Source organism: Bos indicus, chromosome 11 (genome assembly GCF_029378745.1).
Source record: "Bos indicus isolate NIAB-ARS_2022 breed Sahiwal x Tharparkar chromosome 11, NIAB-ARS_B.indTharparkar_mat_pri_1.0, whole genome shotgun sequence".
Lineage (NCBI taxonomy): Eukaryota > Metazoa > Chordata > Mammalia > Artiodactyla > Bovidae > Bos > Bos indicus.
Window position 1 is genome coordinate 101,359,642 of NC_091770.1, and position 24,829 is coordinate 101,384,470.

Sequence of the window (24,829 nt, forward strand, 5' to 3'; positions counted from 1 at the left end):
CCTTCAGTGTCCCCCACTGCCTCTGGCCAGCAAGTTCCCGGCCTCCTCAACCTGCCCCTTACATTGAGGGCAGAAGTCGTGGGATGACTTTTTGACTGAGCCCTAGACAAGCTGGGAAGAAGGGACCCTGTCTGCTGGATTCCACCTGTGCCCCTGGTCCAAGAAGGCAGATACCGACCCATTCCTGTTGTACATTGTCCTCAAGGCATCAAGTCTCTTGCAAGCCTAGCTCCTGCTGCACTGTGAGCCCTCCATGAATATTTGATGAAACTGAAATATGCAGGAGAGACTAACATGGAGACGTCAGGCGAAGTCACTATTTATGTCACTTTGGAAGCATTAACCCATTTCAGCAAGGGTTACAGGATGGTTCTGATGCGCGGTGGAGGGGGGTGGTTGGGCCTCCTGAGTCCTGAGGACCTGGGCAGAGGGAAGCGGATGAAGGGCGGCTGGGTCAGCATGAGAAAGCCCGCCCCACCAACTGAGAGGCGCTTACAGGGAAGCTCAAAGTAGGGCATTCACATGTTCACGGACAAGGTTGGGGACCAAGCCCCAGGGTGAGAGTTAACAATGACTGACCGCCATGTTTTCTTACTCCCCAACTGTTAGGGGGGATGTTGTGATTTTGTGAAATTAACGTATGTGAGTGAAGACAGGGCAACTGATGGCCGGCAGAGGTTCAACAACAGAAACGGAAACAGAGAAGTTTATTACTCCCGGGTTCTGGAGGAGGTACAGCGCATGCCTGGAGGGGTCACGCAGGAGGTCTGTGCAGAGTGCAGAGAAGCAGAGAGAAGCAGACCCTGGGGCGTAGTCCTTTATCAGGATCCCTTGGTGGAGTGCTTTGGGGTTCCCAGACTAGGACTGGATTGGTTAATTCAAGCCAAAAGAGTAGGGTTTTGCTAGAAAGTTAGACTGTGAAGAAAGCTGAGCGCCAAAGAATTGATGCTTTTGAGCTGTGGTGTTGGAGAAGACTCCTGAGAGTCCCTTGGACTGCAAGGAGATCCAACCAGTCCATTCTGAAGGAGATCAGCCCTGGGTGTTCTTTGGAAGGAATGATGCTAAAGCTGAAACTCCAGTACTTTGGCCACCTCATGCGAAGAGTTGACTCATTGGAAAAGACTCTGATGCTGGGAGGGATTGGGGGCAGGAGGAGAAGGGGACAACAGAGGATGAGATGGCTGGATGGCATCACTGACTCTATGGACACGAGTTTGGGTAAACTCCGGGAGTTGGTGATGGACAGGGAGGCCTGGTGTGCTGTGATTCATGGGGTTGCAAAGAGTCGGACACGACTGAGCGACTGAACTGAACTGGGGTCTTATCTCTAGGACACTTAAGACATAGAGGTGCTAGACAGAAGGCGGGGGTGGGGACTCTTGATCACAAGAGCATGTGTTTGCTGGTGAACAGGCTGCTATCTAGGGTGTGTGGGTGTGTGAAGGGGCTCGAGTCAGTTTGAGGTCTCTGCAGGCAGTTGGCCAAACACAGTGGATGCCAGGCAGCAGAACGATGGAGCATCTTAGTGAACTCTGAGCAGGGAAATCCCACAGTGAGGCTACCGTGCTCAAGGCACATAGAGGGCCTGGCATAAGGCCTGGCTCTGAGGAGGTGCCTGTTCTGTCTTCATCTCTGCCTTTGCCTATTTGGCATTTGTTCCTCACAGGGCCAGTTATATTAACTATATTTTTTGTATGTGCACGTGTGCTCAGTCGTGTCTGACTCTTTGTGACCCCGTGGCTGTAGCCCACTAGGCTCCCCTGTCCGTGGAATTTTCCAGGCAAGAATACTGGAGTGGGTTGCCATTTCCTCCTGCAGGAGATCTTCCCCACCCAGGGATCGAACCCACGTCTCCTGCATTGGCAGGCGGATTTTTACTGCTAGTGCCACCTGGGAAGCCTATTTTTGTGTGTGTATATTTATATATATTTAATACTGACACTTTTGTGGGGAGGGCGGCGTGCTGTACAGGTTGTAGGATCTTAGTTCCCTGACCAGGGATTGAACCCTGGCCCTTGGCTGTGAAAGCACAGAGTCCTAACCACTGGCCTGCCAGGGAATTTCTGTTATTCTTTTGTATTCTTCTTTTTAAAAAATTATTATTATCTTTTGGCCACACTGCATGGCACGTGAGATTCTAGTTCCCCAACCAGGGATCAAAGCCGCAGCCCCTGTGTTGGCTGCTCAGAGTTGGAACCACTGGAAGTCCCTTCTTTTTTTTATATTTATTTATTTGGCTGTGCCAGTCTTAGTTGTGGCACTCAGGATCTTTGACTGTTTTTGTGGCACGTGGGATCTAGTTCCCTGACCAGGGATCAAACCTGGGCCCCCTGCATTGAGAACTCAAGAGTCTTAGCCACTGGACCACCAGGAAGTCCTCATTTTTGGTATTCTTGTTGCTCCAGCACAAGGCTAGCCACTGGTGAGGGACAGCAAAGGGAGCCCATCTTTCACAAGCAAACCAGCCCACCCCCAACCAGCTCTCATCTAACCCTACATGCTCCCACCAAGCCCCAGGCCCACACGCCGTTCCAGACCTCCCACCCCGCCCTCTGCCCGGCTGACTCTTCCCAGCATGCCCTGGTCCTCTCCCACAGCTGGACCGGGCTAGCTCCTCAGTGTTCTCCGTGGAAAGCACGGACCACAACTGCAACTATGGAGCGGGTTTTGCAATCATCTGCTTGATGTTTGTCTCTAGAGCTGAGCCCTGAGCCCGGTGAGGGCAGGGCTGTGGCTGCTTGTTTGGCCAACTCCGCCATGTGCAGGAAGCATCTGTCATTGCTGAATGAGCTGAATGAGTAGTGGGGTTGAGACTCAGCCTTGATTTTCTCAGAACCAGGTGAGGCAGAGCTCTGGGATTCTTGCCCCCATCTTCACCATTGCCCCACCGGGTCAAGTTCATAGGAACACAGGAAACCTGGCTTTCCAACGTGGCCCTCCTCCCCCATCCCCTTAGCCAGCCCCACTGCCTGCAAAAATTGTCGGTTTATCCCCCTCAGGTCTTTAAGCTTTTGTTGAACACAAGTTGATGCTCAGCACTTGGGTTGACCAGGTGCCTGACATTTTAAGAGAATTGCTAGTTTCCCAATCCCAGGTGTAACTCATGCTCATTGCAGAAAATATATACACACAAACATGCACACGAAACTAAAATCAACCCTAACCCCTCACCCGAGGAGAACCATGGTGTTGTATTCTGGTATTTGCTCTTCTGGTCTGATACAGCTGTGGCTAGATAGTGAAAGTTAAACAAGGTCTGGTTATATATCCTGAATAGGAGTAAAGCCTTACACAACCTGTCAAAACTGCAGAAATAGCAGGAATAAACCCACGGATCATTACAAGTGTGTGTGTGTGTGCACACGCTCGGTGTGTCCAACTCTTCACGACCCCATGGACTGTAGCCCTCCAGGCCCCTCTGTCCATGGGATTTCCCAGGCAAGACTGGAGTGGGCTGCCATTTCCCACTCCAGGGAATCTTCCTGACCAGGGATCAAACCTGTGTCTCTTGCATCTCCTGCATTGGCAGGTGGCTTCTTTATCATTGCACCGCCTGGGAGCCCATGAATAGCTGAAGTGGTAAACGGTTAATAGTAAAACTTGATTGTGTAAAAGACAGTTTTTGAACAAAGAGCTTGCAAAGCAAAACACAGAATAAGGCTCAGGGTACGTTATTATAAAGCAGCTCGGGCAGTGAAAGGCAGTTGACTGTATTCTTCTCCGTGATTGATTATATTAATAATGCTGGGATTTTCTTAGGTGATAGGGAATGGTTCCCTACACCAATTCTGGGAAACGGTTTCAGCTGTGCTTATGATTTCCAGAGGCAGAAGGAAGGAATGACTCCAGTCAAGTTACTCTTGCAGAATAAGCTACATTAAATTTTGTTTGTATGGCTTAACTGTCACGAAACCAAACTCGAGTCTGTTTGTCTGAACGTAACAAAGCCAATCTACTCACACCAGGTTGTGGTGAAGGAAAACGGAGCGTTTATTGCAGGCACCAAGCAAGAAGTCCAGGACAAGCAGTGCTTAAAAGTCCTGAACTCCCCAAAGGCTTTTAGGGAAGGTTTTTAAAGACAGGGTGAGGGAGGGGGTCTTGCGATGCACGATCAGCACTCCGACATTCTTCTGATTGGTTGGTAGTGAGGTAATCAGGAATCAACATCATCAACCTGCTAATTCTAACTGGCCTGGAGTCTGTGTGCTTGTGGGCAGCAGACAGTTAACTTCTTCCACCTGGTAGGGATTTGGGTATGTGCAAAACAGCTCAAAGGACACAGCTCAGAATATTAACTATAGCCCTGGAGGAGGAACTAAAGGTCCTTGCCTTTAATAGCTAAACTATTATTATTTTGTCTTGCTTGACTGTTTTTCTTTCTGCATTTTCTCACTTCTCTGATTTAATGTACTCTTTAGAACTTGGGCTTCCCTGGTGGCTCAGCTGGTAAAGAATCCGCCTGCAATTGGGAGACCTGGGTTTGCTCTCTGGGTTGGGAAGATCCCCCGGAGAAGGGAAAGGCTACCTACTCCAGTATTCTGGCCTGGAGAATTCCATGGGTTTTACAGTCCATGGGGTAGCAAAGAGTTGGACACAACTGAGTGACTTTCACTCACACAGGACTTGGGGAAGGCATAGGACACTCGTGGTTTTTCTACAGACAAGAGGCAGGTGGAGGATATGGCAGGGGTTGGGGTCTGTTCTGGGAATGCCACATAGGGTCCTGCTTGGTGTCAAAACTGGTTTTGTCTACCCAGGGAACGTTCAAGGCTGGTCTTCGTTTGTTTTTTATTTTAACAAACCCATTTTCCTGATGGGGAAATTGAGAAGCAGAGAGATTACATGGTTCACCCAAGGCTTGTGGCTGCAAATGGACCTCCAGTCAAGAGCCAGGCCCCCACGCTCGCACACATACATGCTCCAGACGTGGAGGAGGGCATCGTCCGCCCAAGAAAAGAAAGGGAAATACGGTATCCAGGCCTTGCGAGAAGGCTCTCGTTGCCAATGGTTGAAGCCCAGTTGCCCATGAAGGGGCCAGAACCCGATTGTGCCTTGGGGGCTGGGAGTCAGAGTCACAGCCCCACGCACAGTAGCAGGTTCTAGAACTGGCCCTCTGCATATGGCTGGAGACTGAAGGGACTGTGCTTTTGTGAGACTGAAGCAAGCCGCTCCCCCAGTGGCTCTGGGCAGAGTCCTCCCGCAGAAAGTGGAACGGGCCCTCCACGTGGTACAGAAACGCCAAGTGGAGAAACAAGATGGTTCACCAGAGGAGCCACCCGACTCGTGCTGCAGGCGCACGTGCGGCTCACGCAGGGCATCTTTAGAGGTTTACTTCTGCTGACCATGAACTCACGGTGATGCCGAAGCCCGTGAGACCTGCCTCTCGTGCAACAGCAGGTGCAGCAAATGGGCCGATTCATATCTGAGAAGACAGGGAAGTCTGGCATGCTGCAGTCCCTGGGGTCTCTGAGTTTGAAATTACTTTCCAATAAAAAGTTTTAAAAACCATTTGAAGAGAAAGCACATGGACTAGAGTGTTGTCCAGTCGCTCAGTCGTGTCAACTTCGCAACCCCCTGGACGGCAGCACACCAGGCTTCTTTGTCCTTCACTATCTCCCAGAATGTGCTCAAATTCATGTCCACTGAGTCATGGACATGGTGATACTAGCTAACCATCTCATCTTTTGCTGACCCCTTCTTTTGCCTTCAATCTTTCCCTGCATCAGGGTCTTTCCCAGTGAGTCAACTCTTCACATCAGGTGGCCAAAGTATTGGAGCTTCAGCATCAACCCTTCCAATGTATATTCAGGGTTGATGTCCTTTAGGATTGACTGGTTTAATCTTGCAGTCCAAGGGACTCTCAAGAGTCTTCTCTAGCACCACAATTCGAAAGCATCATTTCTTCAGTGCTCAGCCTTCCTTATGGTCCAACTCTCACATCCGTATACGACTACTGGAAAAACTATAGCTTTGACTATACAGACCTTTGTCAGCAAAGTGATGTCTCTATTTTTTTTTTTTTTTTTGCATCACCACAGAAAAGACATTATGAAAAACATACAGATTTTAAAAGGACTAGATGAAAATTCTAACCGTGAAAAGTAAAGACTGACACAATTTTCAGGGACTCCCCTGGTGATCCTGTGGTTAAGACTCCACACTGCCAATGCGGGGAGTGCACCTGTGTGTAAAACTCAAGCCCTAGACCACTTCCCTGGTGGTTCAGCTGGTAAAGAATCCACCTGCAATCCAGGAGACCCTGGTTCAATTCCTGGGTTGGGAAGATCCCCTGGAGAAGGGATAGGCTACCCACTCCAGTATTCTTGGGCTTCCCTTGTGGCTCAGCTGGTAAAGAATCTGCTTGCAATGCAGGAGACCTGGGTTCGAACCTGGGTTGGGAAGATCCCCTGGAGAAGGGAACGACTACCCATTCCAGTATTCTGGCCTGGAGAATTCCATGGACTGTATAGTCCATGGGGTTGCAAAGAGTCATACACGACTGAGTGACTTTCACGAATAATGCTAGACCACTGAGACCACTAGTCTACTACAGGGCACAGACAGAACCGCCCCCCAACCCCCAAACCCTGGTCCCCTCCTCCAGGGTTTGCCTCCTCTTCCTTGGTCCCAGGGATCTCTCTTCCCATCTTGGGAGCTCAGCTATGAATTGAAATTGCTGTCTGGCTTGTGGGTGTAGTTTATCTAGCATTTCTGGATGTTGGAGTAGACCTGCTTTGAATTCTCCAATCTGGCAAGTCTCAGGGAACAGAAGTGTCACACACATTGTTTTAAACCCCAGAAGATTTCATATGAAAATCTACACTGCTGGCTTCCCTTGCTGGGAGACACAGAAGGGGAGACTGGGCACTCTTCGGATCCACAAGGCCCTTGTTGGCCACCAATGCATCCAGCTGGGCTCTCCGGCCGGCGGGTCTCCCGCACTCCTTCACCGCCGTCCCCCTCCGCCCGTTCCTAGCTGGGCCTGGGCTGCGCCCCTCCGACTCGGCCCCCTTCCTCGGGGCCGACCGGGCGCGGGTCTTGCGGAGGCGGCCAGGCCACACGGGTTCGGGCCCCAGCGGCCCGGGCGCGCGAGGAGCCACCTGTTGACCCAGCCGCGAGCAGTCCTGCGGTCAATGATTAACCGGCCGCGCAGCGCGCACCAGGAAACCCGAGCTGTCCGCGAGAGCGGAGCCGGGCCCGACGGCGGCGGCGGGAGGCGTGCAGCCTGGCTGGTCGCGCCATGGACGCAGGTAAGGGCGGTGGGCACGGTGCGCGCTCCCACCCCGGCCCGGCTCCCGGGGAAGGCGGGGGCGACCCCCACCCCGGGCCCCGAGGCTGGCTCCGCGGGGTCCCAACCTAGCCCTGCCCTGGGACGCCTCTCCCTGCCGCCCGGGACTGGGGGAACCGGCGGCTGCCGCGGGAAGTTTCGGGGACCTTGGCTGTGCCCCCGTCTGCAGGGTAGGCGCCCCCGCGGGAGAGCTGGTGGGGGGCGACCCTCAGGTCGGCCCCCGGGCGGGCAGCAGGTGCCCCTGCAATGGCGATCTGGGGGGCCGTGTCCCCCGCACCCCACGCCCGGTCCTTTCTCTAGTAACTTTCTTCGCCCCTCTGGTCAGGCTGAAGTCCTTGGAGCAGGGGAGGGGCGACCCTGGCGGGGTTGGGGGGCAGAGATGGGGAGAGCCCCCGCAGACTGAAACAGGGACCGAGGGAAGTGGGACGGGGGCGCGAGATAGAGAGCTGGACGGACTGCGTAGGGGGCGCGGGAAGGCCCCGCAACTTTGGCGTCCGCGGCGCAGCCAGCACTGGGGGCGGGGGGCGCGCTGATCCGAGAATCCCCTGGCCCCAGCCCTAACCTCGGGCGGGCCAGGGGCTGCTGGTGACGGCGGGGGGACCGGAGCCGCGGACGGTGCGGTCTGCCTAACAACCCCCGCCTCCACCACCAACCTGGGGCGGGGGCGCCCCTAGGTCTCTTCTGCAAGGGTCTCCCAGGGGGTTGCTGCTGCCAAGAGGGACCGGGCCCCGCCTGGCTTTATCTGCCGCCGCCACCCCAGACCTCCAGGAAGCGCCCCCTCTTCCCCACCCTCGAGTACCTCCCACCCGGCTCCCGGCCCCCCTTTTCCGGCTGGAATGTCCCGGCGAGGCTCAGGTGTCAAGAACTCGAGAACCCGAGGCCGCGGCGCGGCAGCCCGGCCAGCGAATGTATTTACTCTGCGGCCCTATCTCCGCGCCATCGGGCCAGGTATTTGTCCAGGCCGCCCGGGACAGCTGCGGTTTTTGTTATGATAACTGGGGCAGGGGCTGGCGTCTCCGCGGGGCGCTCGGTGCCCGAACTAGGGGGAGGGTGGGGAGGTTCAGGTTACAGCTGCGAACCTCAGCGAATAAGGCCCACCTGGGGCTCCCCTGGGACACTCCTGTAGGAGGCTCTCAAAACAGAGCCTGGCCATGTGTCCACTAGTGTTATCTTTAAAGGATCCTTTTACTTTTCTTGTCCCCATTTACACGTGAGGGAAGGGAGGATGGGGAGTTTAAATCTCTTAAATTCGCACAGATGACAAAGCTGGCTCTGTTTTTTGTTTTTTTTTTTTTTTTAAGATAACTGAGACACTCAGCTTTAAAAGAAGTTTTTTGGCTGCGCTGGGTCTTCCTCGTGCTGGGGCTTTTCTTGCAGGCGCCGGGGCTCTCTTGTGGCTGGGGGAGGAGGGGTGCTATGCCTTTCCAGTTGTGGGGTGCCAGCTCTCTCTAGCTGTGGTGGCAGGCTCAGTTAGTTGCCCCGCGGTGGCATGTGGGATCTAGTACCCTGACCAGGGATTGAACGCGCAAGCCCTGCATTGCAAGGCAGATTCTTAACCACTGCTGGCTCAGGGTCACTGCAGACATAATTATTCTCAGGGCCTGGCACCTGATAAATGCTTCAAAACAGTAGCTGCTCACTTGAACATCTTCGTGGCAAAGCTTCATCCACTTAGCAGCCATACAGGCACCTAACCTTGCTGAAATGATGGTGTTTTGGTAGGATTTGTTGTACAGAATTGTATTTTTTCTGAAGTATGGTCGATTTCCCGCGTTGTGTTAGTTTCGGGTGTGATTCAGGTATATATCCACTCTTTTTCAGATCCGTTTCCATTACAGTTTATTACAAGATACTGACTCTAGGTCCCTGTTATAGGTCCTTGTTGTTTATCTGTTTTATATATTAGGAGTTCGTGTGTTAATCCCAAACTCCTAATTTATCCCTACCCCCCAATTCCCCTTTGGTAACCATAAGTCTGTGAGTCCATTTCTGTTTGTTGTCTGTTTTTGTAAGTAAGTCCATTTGTATCATTTCTTAGATTCCACATGTAACTGATATATGATATTCGTCTCTGTCTGACTTACCCACTGAGTGTGATCATCTCTCCATCCATCCCGAATTGTATTTCTGAGCCTACAACACTAGTCCACTGGAGTTGCCCAATGACAATGTGTGGGACTGAATGTCTGGCTGGCTAGGTGCCTCCACCTGGGTGCGTATTCAGAGGGTGATTTGGGGGCTTTGTGTACCAGCGGAGGTGGATTTTGGCTGAGAGCTTCCTAACTCCTCTTCCCCACAGTGGCCCTTTTGTTGCTGTTGCCTTGATTATTTAAAACCTGCAGCCCTGGGTGGCTGGGTGGGTGAGGTTGGGAGCTGCCCTGGTGCCTCCCCCAGGAATATTTAGGCTAGCCCAGCCCTCCAACAGATCAACAACCCTGAAGCGCCCCCTCGCACCCCCAGATCCTTCTGGAAGAGCCCAGCTCTCTGGGTCAAGCTTAGAAGTCACAGGTCTTGCTGATGTTGTGTGACCTCATTTCTCAATGGTTTTCATTTCCCCTGTCTCTTGCACATTCCTCAGACTGGCCAGAACACCCTTCCAGTTTCTTCCAGCCGCTTCCTAACCTCAGATCACGGACCCCGTCTTAGCTGAGGGTCCAAGCACTGTACAGCCACACACTCATCTCATTCCCACGATGACCCCGAGAGGTGGTGGTGTCCCCATTTTAAGGATGAGGAAACCGAGGAGGCCCTGGGTGGGGAAGCAGCCCAGGCAGTCTGGCTGCTGAGCCCGAGCTCCTGGTTGTGACCCAGACCCTCATCCCAGGGACCTCCCTGGCGGTCCAGTGGTTAGGACTCAGCATTTTCACAGCTGGGGCCTGGGTTCAATCCCTGGCCGGGGAACTGAGATCCTGTAAGTTGAGTGGCACCGTTGGGGGAAAAAAAAAAGACCCTCATCCCATATCCACCAGTCCAGCTCTGCCCCGGGCACTGAGGGAGGAGGGAAAAGAGGCATGCGTGATTCACCCTGCCGCTCTTGCCAGCTCATTTCCCCTCCTCCCCTCCGGATGGGGTTGGGCTGGGTGCACCCCACTGCACCCACCAGTCCCCCCACTTGTCTGTATCCATCTGGCGCTCTACCTCCCTTCTGGCCCGGCCACTGTGGCCTCTCCCTTTATTCAGCCTCTGCCTGCCCCCCACTCTCCTGCCCACATCCCGGTCCTTCCTGCTCCCAGAGGAAACATTCTGTATCAGTGATCAGTTGGCTTTTGTTGCAGAACAAACCAGCTCAGAACTTAGTGGTCTAATACAGCAGGCATGTGTTGTCAGGATCGTGTGGGTCTGCAGCGTGGGGCCGACTCCCTGGGGCTGAGTGGTCTGGGGACTGGCAAGGCATTGCCTGTGGGTGCCCCCATTCTCCTCCTTGGGGCCGGTCCAGTGGGTGGCAGAAGGATTCCCAGCGCCGAGAGAGAGCAAGCCCCAGTGTGCAAGTGTTCAAAAGCATGTTTTTTTCTTTAAAGAATGTCATCACTTTATTTGCGGTATAATTGAAGTACACCAAGCTGCCTCTATTTAAAATGTGCGTTTTGATCAGTTTTGACATATTGTGCATCTCTCTTCAGCAATCAGTACATCAAAATAACAATCTTCTTCTTTTTTTTTTTTTTTTTACTATTTATTTAACTGTACCAGGTCTTCACTGTGGCATGTGGGGTCTAGTTCCCTGACCAGGAATCGAACCTGCACACTCTGCATTGGGAGTTCAGAGTTTTAACCATTAGACCATAAGTCCCAAAATAACAGTCTTTACCCCCAAAAGTTTCCTTGTGCCCCTGGTAATCCCTTCCTGTGGCTATGGGTGGCTTTCTGTCCATCTCAATGGCACATTATTCTAGGATTTTATATACATGGGATCATATAGCCTGGACACTCTTCAACTGGCTGCCTGTCCATGGCTTGATGATTTAGCGATCCATCCACATGGGCTTCTGTGCATATCCAGAGTTCATTCCTTTTTACTGCTGAGGAGTTGTAACTATTAAACGAATTACAGGTGGTCCCCAACTACAAATTACAGATGGTTCAGTGGTCTGGTTTCCGATTTGACAGTCGTGTGAAGGTGACGTGCATTTGGTAGAAACCGAACTTTGCGTTTTGAGTTCTGGTCGCCGCCGCCCTGGCAGCCTGCAGTCTGCTTCCATCACAACGCTGGCGGCAGCAGGGCCATGGCGCCCCATCACCCACTGAACCACGAGGGTACATTGCAGCCATTCTGTACCCACTCAGCCATTCTATTTTTCACTTTCATTCCAGTGTTCAGTGACAGGAGATACTCAAGCACTTGATTGTCAAATAGGCTTTGTGTTGGACAGTTTTGCCCAGCTGTAGGCTGTTGTAAGTGTTCTGAGCAGATTTAAAGCAGGCTGGTCTAAGACTATGATGTTCTGGAGGTCAGTGTACTAAATACATTTTTTTTCCCCCCAACTGCATGGCTTGTGGGATCTTAGTTCCTCGACCAGGGATAGAACCCATATCCTTGGGAGTGAAAGTGCAGAATCCGAATCACTGGACCACCAGGGAATTTCCCTAAATGCATTTTAACTTAACAATATTTTCAACTTTTGATGGGTTTGCTGCTGCTGCTAAGTCGCTTCAGTCGTGTCTTTGATGGGTTTTTCAGGGTACAAACCCCATTGTGAGTCAAGGAAGATCTGCACTCTCAACACTTGGGTGTTTTTTTTTTTAATATAATTTTATTGTGTGTTTGTTTATTTTTTGGCTTCATGGGGTCATCTTGCAGGAGGGCTTTTCCCTAGTTGCAGAGAGCAAGGGCTGCTCTTCACTGCGGTGGACAGGCTTCTCATTGCAGTGCCTTCCGTTGCCGAGCAGTGGCTCTAGGGTGTGTGGGCTTCAGGAGTGGTGGCACCCGGGCTCTGAGCACAGACTGGCTCAGTAGTCATGGTGCACGGGCGGCACGTGGCATCTTCCCAGACAAGGGATTGAACCCGTGTCCTCTGCATTGGCAGGTGGATTCCTCTCCACTGTGCCACCAGGGAAGTGCCCAGCACTTAAAGAAGCCACATTTTAAAGAACCCATATTTATTACTGTGCAGTCTGGGGTGGCTGGGTGGGGTGCCTGTGTCTTGAGTGTCTCCTGAGGTTGTAGTCAAGTCATCAGCTAGGATACAGTAACCCCAAGACTCAGCAGAGGCTGAAGCACTGCCTGCAAACTCACTGACCTGGTTGTCCTCAAATTTTGGTGCCTCATGGGTGGTTGGCTGTTGAACAAGGGCCTCAGCATCCTGCCATGTCACGTGGGCCTCTCCTATCACGGCTCATTTCCTTCTGGAGTCACCAGAGACACACGGCAACTGAGAAGAAGGCAGGAACTTTTTAAAACCTAATCTCAGAAGCAGCTGCACATCTGCTGCCTTAGTCTCTTCACTGGAAGTCATGCAGGGGCTTCCCGGGTGGCGCTAGTGGTAAAGAACCCACCTGCCCCTGCAGGAGACGGGAGAGAGGGCGGGTTCGATCCCTGGGTCAGGAAGAGCCCTTGGAGAAGGAAATGGCAACCCACTCCAGGATTCTTGCCTGGAGAATCCCCATGGACAGAGGAGCCTGGTGGGCTACAGTCCATGGGGTCGAAAAGAGTCGGACACGACCGAAGGGACTGAGCATGCATTCGGGAACTTCTGTGATGGTCCAGTGGTGAAGAGTCTGCCTTGCAACGTGGGAGACACGGGTTTGATCCCTGGTGGGGAAACTAAGCTCTCACACGCGACTCCTGAGCCTGCGTGCTCTGGAGCCAGTGCACCGCAGAGCTGTGAGCCCCAACAGAAGAGCTCCCACGAGGCGACTGTGACCCAGTGCAGCAGATAAATACATCAGTGTGTGTGTGTGTGTATATATTTTAAGTCACTCAGTGTGGTGGACACTCAAGGGGAGAGAATTATGTGTTGGGGGTCAGGGCTCATAGAGGGTGCCTCCTGCAGACATAGTCCAGCGTATGGACACGGCACAATTGCTTTATCCATTCAACGGCTGTGGGCTCTTGGTTGTTTCCAGTTTGGGTCTATTGCAAACAGAGTTTTCTGTAAACATTTGTGTGGTCATGCGTTGTTTGTATTTCTCGAGTAAATGCCTAGGAGTGGAATAGCTGAATCTTGATGGCGTATGTAAGTTCAACTTTTTAAGAAATTGTCAAACTCTTTCCCAAAGTGGTTGTTACTGTTTTATTTTCCTATTTGCAGTGTTTGAAAGTTTCCATTGCTCTACATATTTGCTACAGCTTGCTAAGGTCAAGTTGGTTGGTTCTGTTTCTTTAATTTTAGCTATCCTAATGGGTGGTGATAGCTCGTGGCTTTAGTTGGCATTTCTAATTTTTAAAATAATTTTACTTATTTGGCTGTGCTGGGTCTTCGTTGCTGCGGGGGCTTTCCCTAGTTGCGACGAGCGGAGGCTACTCTCTGGTCACGGTGTGCGGGCTTCTCGTTGCGGTGGCTTCTCGTCGCAGAGCACAGGCTCTAGGGCGCTCGGATGTCAGTGTTTGTGGCTCGTGGGCTCAGCAGTTGCAGCTCCCAGGCTCTGAAGCACAGACTCAATAGTTGTAGCTTAGTTGCTCCATGGCATTTGGGATCTTCCCAGATCAGGGATTGAACCTTTGTCTCCTGTGTTCTTAACCAGTGAGCCACCAGGGAAAGCTGGCATTTCTAATTTTGATGGCATTTCTGATGACTAAGGACGTGGAGCATCTTTTGTGTGCTTACTGGGCATTTGAATGTCTGCTTGGAAGTGTTTACAAGTATTTTGTCCACTTTCTTATCGGGATATTTGTCTTATTATTGAGTTTGAGTTCTTTATACAGCGTTGATAGAACCCTTTGTCTGATAGATGTGATAAGTTTTCTCCCACTCAATGACTTGCCTTTGTAATTCTTTAGTTCAGTCGCTCAGTCGTGTCCGACTCTTTGTGACCCCATGGACTGCAGCATGCCAGGCCTCCCTGTCCATCACCAGCTCCTAGAGTTTGTTCAAACTCATGTCCATTGAATTGGTGATGCCATCCAACCATCTCATCCTCTGTTGTCCCCTTCTCCTCCCACCTTCAATCTTTCCCAGCATCAGGGTCTTTTCAAATGAGTCAGCTCTTCGCATCAGGTGGCCAAAGTATTGGAGTTCTTAGTAATGTCTTTTAAAAAAAATATTTATTTGGTTGCATGTGGTCTTGGTTGGAGCCTGCGGGATCTTGCGCTATGGCACCCGGACTTTCTAGCTGTGGTGCGTGGGCTTCGTTGCTCTGTGGCTCGTGGGATCTTAGTTCCCCCACCAGGGATGGAATCTGTATCCCCCGCGTTGCAGGGCGGATTCTTAACCATTGGACCCCCAGGGACATCTCTGCGTCTCACACCTTGATGTGTTCTTTCTTCGTGGTCGCCCAGTTCAAACTTTTCTGTTTGCCTCGTGACTTTATTTTTGGTCCATGAATTCTTTAAGGGGTATTATTTAATTTTCAGATAGTTGATGTTTTCCTAGATACATCATTAGTATTGGTTTCTAATTCTCCTGTGGTCAGTTGGGATGCAGTTGGGATGATTTCAGTTCCTTTAACGTTGATTTGCTTTATGGCCCAGTATGTGGTCTGTCTTGGTAAATATACGTTGTGTTCTCGAGAAGAACGGTATCTGCAGTTGCTGGGTACAGTATTCTATAAACATCTGCTGGATCAAGATGCTTCGTAGTATTGTTCAGATTGTCCGTGTGCTTCCTGATGGTTTGTCTGGTTCTGTCAACTGGTGGATGAAGGTATTAACATCTTCTGTAGCTGTACATCTTGCATGTTTCTCTCTAACTCTACCAACTTCTGTTTCGTGTAAATTGAAGCTCTGCTATTAGGTACATGTGCATTTATAATTGTTAACGTCCTCCTGGTAAATTATTCTTTTTATTATTAGTGTTTCTCTTTATTGCTGGTAATACGTTTTTTGTTTGTTTGTTTTGGCCACACCTTGCAGCTTGTGAGATTTAACCAGGGATTGAACCCAGGCGCATGGCAGTGAAAACACCGAGTCCTAACCATGGGACCACCAGAGAGCTACCTGGTGGTGGTCTTAGTCTGTTTAATGTGATCAAAAGAGCCCATTCCAGCCTTTTTTGCTGAGTTTGTGTGGCCTATCTTTTCCTACCCATTTATCACTTCTGAGTATTTTAAGTGTTGTCTCTTGTCATTTGCTTTGTAGGTCTTGGTTTTTATTTGTTATGTCAATCTCCGATTTTTAATCGGAAAGTTGAGATCAGCATTTATTGTAATTATTGATATGTTTTTAAATTATTGATATAATGTGTGTTGCTCAGTTGTGCCCAACTCTTTGAGACCCCGTGGACTGTAGCCCCCCAGGCTCCTCTGTCCGTGGAATTGTCCAGGCCAAAATACTGGAGTGGGTTGCCATTCCCTTCTCCAGGGGATCTTCCTGACCCAGGGATCAAACTCAGGTCTCAGGCATTGCAGGCGGAGTCTTCACCTGCTGAGCCAGCAGGGGAGCCCATTGATATGATATTTAAGCCACTTGTATTGTTTTCACTTTGTCGCCTCTGCTTTGTTCCTCTGGTTTCTACCCCCTTCACTCCTGTGCTGTGCCCGCTTCCCAGCTTTGTGGGTATTAATTTGAATATTTTTCTAGTATTCCATTGTAATTTATCTCTTGGTGTTTTTGCTGCATAGTTTCTGGTTATCTTTTTTAGTGGTTGTGCTGTTCCAACCAGGGTTCTTGGCCTCCTTCGTCAGTGAACTCGATCAGAGGTCAGACACAAAATCCAGGCAAGGCTTTATTGAGGGCCCTGCTGCGGCGGGGCTGGGGGATTGAGAGCGAGTAACAGGTTCCCTTGCTTCCTCACTTGCTGAAGAGGTGGACCAAGCTGCTTCCTTATATGGGGTGAGGGTAGGGGTGTCCAGGGTCCGGCTGGAGGGGTGGCTTAGGTGGCCTGCCCACTCCTTGGGAGGTTGTGTGTGCAGAGGGCATGCACAGGACCATGCATTTGCTCCCAACCCTGCTCCCCAGGCTCTTGGAAACTGGCAGTTGGGTTGTTTGTTTTTAATCTCTTTGTATCTTTTTGTCCACAGTGTGCCCTAACTGCACATGCATGCTGTTATTTTTAGTCCCATATGGACTCTTTGTATTTTGTGGTTGGAGGAGAGGTGTGTCCAGGTGCAAGCACTGAAGCAAAGGGTCCCAGGCTCCAGGCCTGTCTCAGGTCTAAGGATTAAAATACATACCTAACTTCTCACAGTCTCCTTAGAATTAGTATTGCATCACTGTCAGTAAGGTGTAGAATCTTGTAAATTTATAGATCTCTTTACCTTCATCCCCATGCATTAAGCTTTTATAACTTTAATAAGTGTTATAGTTTTCACATGTACATGTTGCAAACTCATCATAATATGTTATAATTTTGGCTTTCAACAGTCATACATTAGAGGATTTAAGAGGAAAAAATTATCTTTTATATTCACCCCAATTGTTATACGTCTATAGTTCTTCCTTTATTTCTCAAGTTCCAAGTTCACCTCTGGTATTATTTCTTTTCAACCCAAAGACCTTTTTTTAACCTCTCTTACGGAAAGGCTCTGGTAAGGAATCCTGAGTTTTCTTCCATCTGAGAATGCCTTACTTGCGTAGGCAGAACTCTAAAGATGGTGCCTGTGTTTCCCTTCCCTAGCTATTCTGCCAAACGCCAGTACAGGTGCTGCTGTGAAGGGATTTTTACAGACGGAATTCAAGTCCCAAGTCAGTTGATCTTAAAGTACAGATTTTTCTGGATGGGTCTGACCCAGTCAAATGAGCCCTTTAAATGCAGAGATCTCTACCCAGTAGCAGAAGGGAAGACAGGGAGTTTTGAAGCATGAGAAGGATCTGATGTGCATTCCTGGCTTTAAAGATCGAGATGGTCATCTGGGAAGGGTGGTGAGCAGCCTGCAGGAACAGAGCCTCAGAGCTAGAATTTGCCAACAACCCAAATGAACTTGGAGGTAGATTCTTCCTTCGAGGCCCATTCCACTTAACACCTGGATGAAGACCCTGAGTTGAGTCAGCCGGCACTTCTGACCTACGGAACTATTAGCCAGGACATGAGTGTTCGGTGGTCTTTCCCCATTTAAAAAAGCTGTAAAATGCACATATCATAAAATGTACCATCTTAACAATTTTTCAGTGTACAGTTCAGTGGTACTGAATGCATTTACATTGTTGTGTAACCATCACCACCATCCACCTCCGTATTTTCTTTCATCTTTCCAAACTGAAACTCTGTCCCCATTAAATAGTAACTCTCCTCCTCACCCCTCTTCCCCAGTTCCTGGTAACCACCATCCCCCTTTCTGAGTCTGGTCAGAAAACTAAGATCATGGCATCTGGTCCCATCACTTCATGGGAAATAGATGGGGAAACAGTGTCAAACTTTATTTTTTTGGGCTCCCAAATCACTGCAGATGGTGACTGCAGCCATGAAATTAAAAGACGCTTACTCTTTGGAAGGAAAGTTATGACCAACCTAGATAGCATATTGAAAAGCAGAGACATTACTTTGCCAACAAAGGTCCGTCTAGTCAAGGCTATGGTTTTTCCAGTGGTCATGTATGGATGTGAGTTGGACTGTGAAGAAAGCTGAGCGCCGAAGAATTGATGCTTTTGAGCTGTGGTGTTGGAGAAGACTCTTGAGAGTCCCTTGGACTGCAAGGAGATCCAACCAGTCCATTCTGAAGGAGATCAGTCCTGGGTGTTCTTTGGAAGGAATGATGCTAAAGCTGAAACTCCAGTACTTTGGCCACCTCATGCGAAGAGTTGAATCATTGGAAAAGACTCTGATGCTGGGAGGGATTGGGGGCAGGAGGAGAAGGGGATGACAGAGGATGAGATGGCTGGATGGCATCACTGACTCGATGGACATGAGTTTGGGTGAACTCCAGGAGTTGCTGATGGACAGGGAGGCCTGGCGTGCTGCGATTCATGGGGTCGCAAAGAGTCGGACACGACTGAGCGACTGAACGGAACTGAAGGGCCTCAGACAGTGGAGTCTTTTTGTGACTGGTTTATTTTACTTGGAATAATGTCCTTAAGTCTCTTCCATGTTGTCAGAATTTCCTTCCTTTTAAAGGCTGATGATATGCAGTTGTGGGGATAAGCCTCGCTTTGCCCATTCGTCGGTCTGTAGACCCTTGGGCTCCGCCTTTCAGTCTCGTGGCCGGTGCTGCTGTGAGCGTGGGTGCGTAAGCATCTCTCCCCTGCTCTCAGTTCTTCTGGATGTGTTCCCAGAAGTGGAATTATTGGCTCCTGTGGGAATTACTTATTTTCTTTTTGGTTGCGTTGCATGGCTTGTGGGATCTTAGTTTCCCAACCAGGGATTGGACCAGGGTCACAGCAGTGAAAAGTGCCGAGTCCCAACGACTGGACCACCAGGGAATTCTCTGGAAATGTGTACTTTTTTGAGGAATTGGTTTGTTTTCCACAGTGTCTGCACCATTTTACATTCCCACTAACAGTGCACAAGGGTTCCAATTTCTCTACATCCTCGCCTCTGGGTTTTTGTTTTTTACAAAAGTAGTCATTATCACAGCTGTGAGGTGGATGGGCGTTGTATGCCACTGCGTTTACGATAATTTGTTGTACAGCAGTAGAAGAGGCACACGTGCCTCCATCCTGAAGGACTTTTCCTTTAGATGTTGATTTCTGGGTTGCAAGTTTTCTCCATCAGCTGTTTAAGATGCTGATCCTCAGCTGTCTCTTTGACTGTCTATGGAATTCAAATTGCTGTTCCCCTGTGTGTGTGTGTGTGTGTGTGTGTGTGTATATAATGGGTCATTTTTCGCCTCCAGTTTTCAAGGCTTTGATGTTAAATCTTTTGGTTTTGAGAGTTTGGTGGTGTTTTGGCTGCGCTGTGTGGCATACGGGGATCTTTAGTTCCCTGACCAGGGATCAGACCCGCACTGCCTGTAGTGGAAGCTCAGAGCCCTGCCCGCTGGACCGCCAGGGAGGTCCCCGAGAAGTGTTCTGATGCTGTGTCTGCGGAGTTTTCTCCCACAGAGCGCCTGTTGTGGATATTTAGAGTTTGATGAATTTGTGTTGTGTAGGTAGTTAGCCATTATTACTGCAAATGTATTTTTCCCAAAATCTGTCCTGGGACTTGACATGGAGTTAAGACCTTTTCCTGTTACCATAGGCCCCTGAAGCTCTATTCTGTTTTCCCTTAATCTCTGTCTGTAGGATTGGTGCTTCTTCAAACTCACTATTTTTTTCCCTGTCACCTCCGTTTTAATATTGACATCAGTGAATTAAAAAAAATTCAGATATTATGTGTTGAAAATTTCTTGTTCCTTTTTTTAAATCCATGTCAAACTTTCTAATTATTTATTGAGAATGTTTTTCAAGTGTGTTTATCTTTGCTCATGGAGTTTGTTATAACAGTTGCCTTTTCTGATAATTCCAACATCTCGGGTAGACATATGTTGATTGTCTTTTCCCTTGAGGACTGGTCACATTTGCCTCATTCTTGGTATGGCGAATGATTTTTGGATTGGGTCCTGCACACTGCACATATTATGTTGTATAAATTCTCAGTCCTAAAGGAAATCAACCCTGAGTATTCATTGAAGAACTGACGTTGAAGCTCCAATATTTTGGTCACCGCATGGGAAGAGCCAACTCATTGGAAGAGACCCTTCAATCTGGGAAAGATGGACAACAGAGGGTGAGATGGTTGGAGGGTGCCACCGACTCAGTGGACATGAGTTTGAGCAAACTCTGGGAGATGATGAAGGACAGGGAAGCCTGGAGTGCTGCGGTCCATGGGGTTGCAAAGAGTCAGACACAACTTAGCGACTGAGCAACAATAAACCCTAAGTCCTGTTATAGTTCCCTGGAAAGTCTGGAGTTATTTTATTTGATGAAGCAATCAACCTAGGTAGTTTCAGATCGCTAGTTGGTGTACCTTCTATAAGTAGCATTTCCAATCTTGGTCCAGGTTTCTGGGTTTTTTATTTGAGGTGCAATTGGCATTACATTACCGTAGTATCAGGCGTACAATGTAAGGATTCAATATCTGTATACTGTGTATAATGATCACCATAGGAAGAAAATTGTTTTCTTGTGATGAGAACTTTTAAGAATCAGTCCCCTAGCTACTTTCAAATATGTTGTTGGTTCCGTTGCTAAGTCATGTCTGACTCTGATCCCATGGACTGCAGTACCCCAGGCTTCCCTGTCCTTCACTGTCTCCCAGAGTTTGCTAAAGCTTGGGTCCATTGAGTCCATGATGCCATTCAACTGTCTCATTCTCTGTCACCCCTTTCTCCTGCCCTCAATCTTTTCGAGCATCAGGGTCTTTTCCAATGAAAGAGACAGCTCTTTGTATCAGGCGGCCAAAGTATTGGCGTTTCAGCTTGAGCGTCAGTGCTTCCAATGAATATTCAGGGTTGATTTCCTTTAGGATGGACTGGTTTGATCTCCTTGCTGTCCAAGGGACTCTCGAGAGTCTTCTCCAGCATCATATTTCAAAAGCATCAATTCTTTGGTGCTCTGCCTTCTTTATGGTCCAGCTCTCACATTCATACATGACTACTGGAAAAACCATGGCTTTGACTATCCAGACCTTTGTGGGCAAAGCAACATCTCTGCTTTTTAATACGCTAAGTTTGTCATAGCTTCTTTTCCAAGGAGTGAGTGTCTTTTAATTTCATGGCTGCAGTCACCGTCCACCGTGATTTTGAAGCCCAAGAAAATAAAGTCTGTCACTGTTTCAATTTTTTCCTCATCTATTTGCCATGGACTGATGGGACCAGATGGCATGATCTTAGTTTTTTCAATGTTGAGTTTTAAGCCAGCTTTTCCACTCTTTTCTTTCACCCTCCTTAAGAGGCTCTTTAGTTCTTCTTTGCTTTCAGCCATAAGGGTGGTATCATCTGCATATATGAGGTTGTTGATATTTCTCCCGGCAATCTTGATTCCAGCTTGTGCTTCATCCTGCCTGGCATTTCTCATGATGTACTCTGCATATGTAAGTTAAATTAGCAGGGTGACAGTATATAGCCTTGACATACACCTTTCCCAATTTTGAACCAGTCTATTATTCCATGTCCGGTTCTAACTGTTGCTTCTTGACCTGCATACAGGTTTCTCAGGAAGCAGGTAAGGTGGTCTGGTATTCCCATCTCTTTCAGAATTTTCCACGGTTTATTATGATCCACACAGTCAAAGGCTTTAGCCTAGTCAATGAAGCAGAAGTAGATGTTTTTCTGGAATTCCCTTGCTTTCTCTATGATCCAGTGGATATTGACAATTTGATCTCTGGTTCCTCTGCCTTTTCTAAATCCAAATTATACATCTGGAAGTTCTTGGTTCACGTACTGTTGAAGCCTAGCTTGAAGGATTTTGAGCATTACCTTGCTAGATGTGAAATGAGCTCAATTGTGCAGTACTTTGAATATTCTTTGGCATTTCCCTTCTTTGGGGTTGGAATGAAAACTGACTGTTTGCAGTCTTGTGGCCATTGCTGAGTTCCAAATTTGCTGGCATATTGAGTGCAGCACTTCAACAGCAGCATCTTTTATGATTTGAAATAGCTCAGCTGGAATTCCATCACCCTCACTAAAGCTTCTAAGGCCCACTTGACTTTGCATTCCAGGATGTCTGGCTGTAGGTGAGTGGCCACACCATGGTGGTTATCTGGGTCATGAAGATGTTTTTCGTATAGTCCTTCTGTGTATTCTTGCCACCTCTTCTCTATCTCTTCTGCTTCTGTTAGATCCTTGCCATTTCTGTCCTTTATTGAGCCCATCTTTGTATGAAATGTTCCCTTGGTATCTCCAATTTCCTTGCAAAGATCTCTAGTCTTTCCCATTCTATTGTTTTCTTCTATTTCTTTGCATTGTTCACTTAAGAAGGCTTTCGTATCTCTCCCGGCTATTCTCTGGAACTCTGCATTCAGTTGGGTTTATCTTTCCCTTTCTCCTGTACAGTATTATTGGAGATTCACCATGCTATACACTACATCTCCAGGACTTATTTGTTTTATAACTGAATTTATACCTTTTGACCCCCTCCGCTGACTTTGCTCACCCCCATCCGCATTTCAGACAACCACGGTCTGTTCTCTGTATCCATGAACTCGGGTTTGTTGTTTCCGATTCCACATGTGAGTGAGGTCGTGCACTGTTTCTCTTTCTGTCTGACTTACTTCACTTGACATAATACTCTCAAGGTCCATCCACATTATTGCACATGGGAAGATTTCATTCTTTCTTAGTGGCTGAATAATATTGTAAGTGTGTATAACGTATTTCAAGGCAAGATTTTTGTTAATATGTTTACACACAAACACACACACATTTTCTTTATCTGTTCATCCATCAGTGGATACTTAGCTTGTCTTAACTACTGAAAATAATGCTGCAATGAACACGTTGAATGCATATAGCTTTTTGAGTTAGTGGATTTTTTTTTTTCCTTCAAAGACCCAGATCGGAATTTCTGAGTCATACAGTGGTTCTTGGCTTCCTTGGTGGCTCAGTCGCTAAAGAGTCTGCCTGCAGTCTGGGAGACCTGGGTTTGATCCCTGGGTTGTGAAGATCCCCTGGAGAAGAGAAAGGCTACCCACTCCAGTATTCTTGCTTGGAGAATCCCATGGACAGAGGAGCCTGGTGGGCTACAGTCCATGGCGTCACAAAGAGTCGGACATGACTGCGTGACTAACTTTTTTTTTTTTTTTTTTACAGTAGTTCTATTTTTAATTTTTTTCAGGACTCTCTATACTGTTTTCCATAGTGGTCACACCAATTTACGCTCCCACCAATAGTGCATGCACATGGGTTTTCTTTTTTCTACTTCCTCGCCAACACTTGTTATTTCTCTGCTTTTCGATGACAGCCATTCTAACAGGGGTGAGGTTTGATTTGCATTTCCCTGATCAAGCATCTTTTCAAGGTACCTTCTTGGCCCTCTGTATGTCTTTGGAAAATGTCTGCTCAGATCCTCTGCCCGATTTTTAATTGTAGGTTTATTTTTTGCTATTGAATTATATGTGTTTTTATAAATATACTTTGGATATCAACCCATATAAAATACATGATTTGCAAATATTTTCTCCTGTTCAGTAGGTTGCCAGTTCACTTTGTTGATGGTTCTCCTTGACGTGCAGTAACTTGTAAGTTTGACGTTGTCCCAGCTTGTGTGTTCTGGCTGTAGTTGCATTTGCTTTTGGCTTCAAGGGGACTTCCCTGGTGGCTCAGATGGTAAAGCGTCTGCCCACAATGCGGGAGACCCGGGTTCAATCCCTGGGTCAGTAAGGTCTCCTGGAGAAGGAAATGGCAACCCACTCCAGTATTCTTGCCTGGAAAATCCCATGGACAGAGGAGTCTGTAGGCTATAGTCCATGGGGTCACAAAGAGTCGGACATGACTGAGTGACTTCACTCACTTGGCTTCAAATCTAAAAAACAAAGTCATTGTCAAGACTAATATCAAGAAGCTTACTGCCTGTGTTTTCTTTTGGGAATTTTATGGTTTCAGGTATTACATTCAAGTCTTTAATGCATTTTGAGTTAAATTTGGGGTACTGTGTTCGTTTATGGGTGTGGTGTAGTGGGCAGAATGTACTGTTGAATCTTGTTTGTCAATATTTCCTGTTGAGGATGTTTGCATTGTGTTTATCATGGATACAGGTTTGTATTTTTCCTGTGGCATCCTTTTCTGATTTTGGTATCAAGGCAATGTTGGCTTCATAAATGAGTTTGGAAGTGTTTTCTCCTCTCTCGGTTTTTCATATAGTTTGAGGATTGGTATTGACTCTTTGAGTATTTGGTAGCCATCTGGTCTTAGAGTTCTATTTGTTGCAAGGTTTTTGATTACTGATTCTCCTTAGTTCAGGAAGCAGTCTGTTCAGGTTTTTTTCTTTATGATTCAGGGGGTTGAGCTGTGTGTCGAGGAATTTGCTTGTCCTCTGGTTGTCAGATTCGTTGGCGTGTAACCCTTCATGGTCTGCAGGAGCCGCTGGATTGCTGTGGTGTTGATGGTAAATGTGTCCTCTATCGTTCTTAATTTTATTTAAATCTTCTTTTTTCCTTAGTCTAGCTAAATATTTGTCCATTTTGCTTATCATTTCAAAGAAGCAGCTTTTAGTTTTATTAATATTTTCTATTGTCTTTTTAGTCTCTATTTCTACTCTGATCTTTGTTATTTTCTAACTTCTACTAGCTTTGGGCGTCATTTGTTCTAGTTCCTTGAGGTGTAAATTTAGAATATTTATGAGATTTCTGATGTTGTATAGGCATTTATTTTTATGAGCTTTGCTGCAGCTCAAGTGTTGGTCTGTTCTATCCATTTTCATTTGTCTGAAGGTATTTAAAAATTTTTTTTCTTTTGATTTCTTCTTTGACCCATTGGTTGCTCAACAGCATGTTGTTTCATCTCTGTGAATCTTCCAGTTTTCTTCCTATAATTGATTTCTTGTTGGCAAAGATGCTTGGTGGGATTTCAATCTTCTGAAGTTTAGAAAGGCTTACT

The 24,829-nt window shown here is 48.1% G+C and overlaps 1 protein-coding gene across 1 annotated transcript in view; it reads left to right on the forward strand.

Moving 5' to 3' along the window:
• The first annotated feature begins 7,166 nt into the window (after window positions 1-7,166).
• PRRT1B (proline rich transmembrane protein 1B) overlaps window positions 7,167-24,829 on the forward strand; it is a 28,764-nt gene continuing 11,101 nt past the window's right edge. Inside the window, exon 1 of the mRNA XM_070799475.1 lies at window positions 7,167-7,250. Within this exon, the coding sequence (XP_070655576.1) occupies window positions 7,241-7,250 (10 nt within the window). The 5' untranslated portion in view covers window positions 7,167-7,240. The remainder of the gene's footprint in view (window positions 7,251-24,829) is intronic.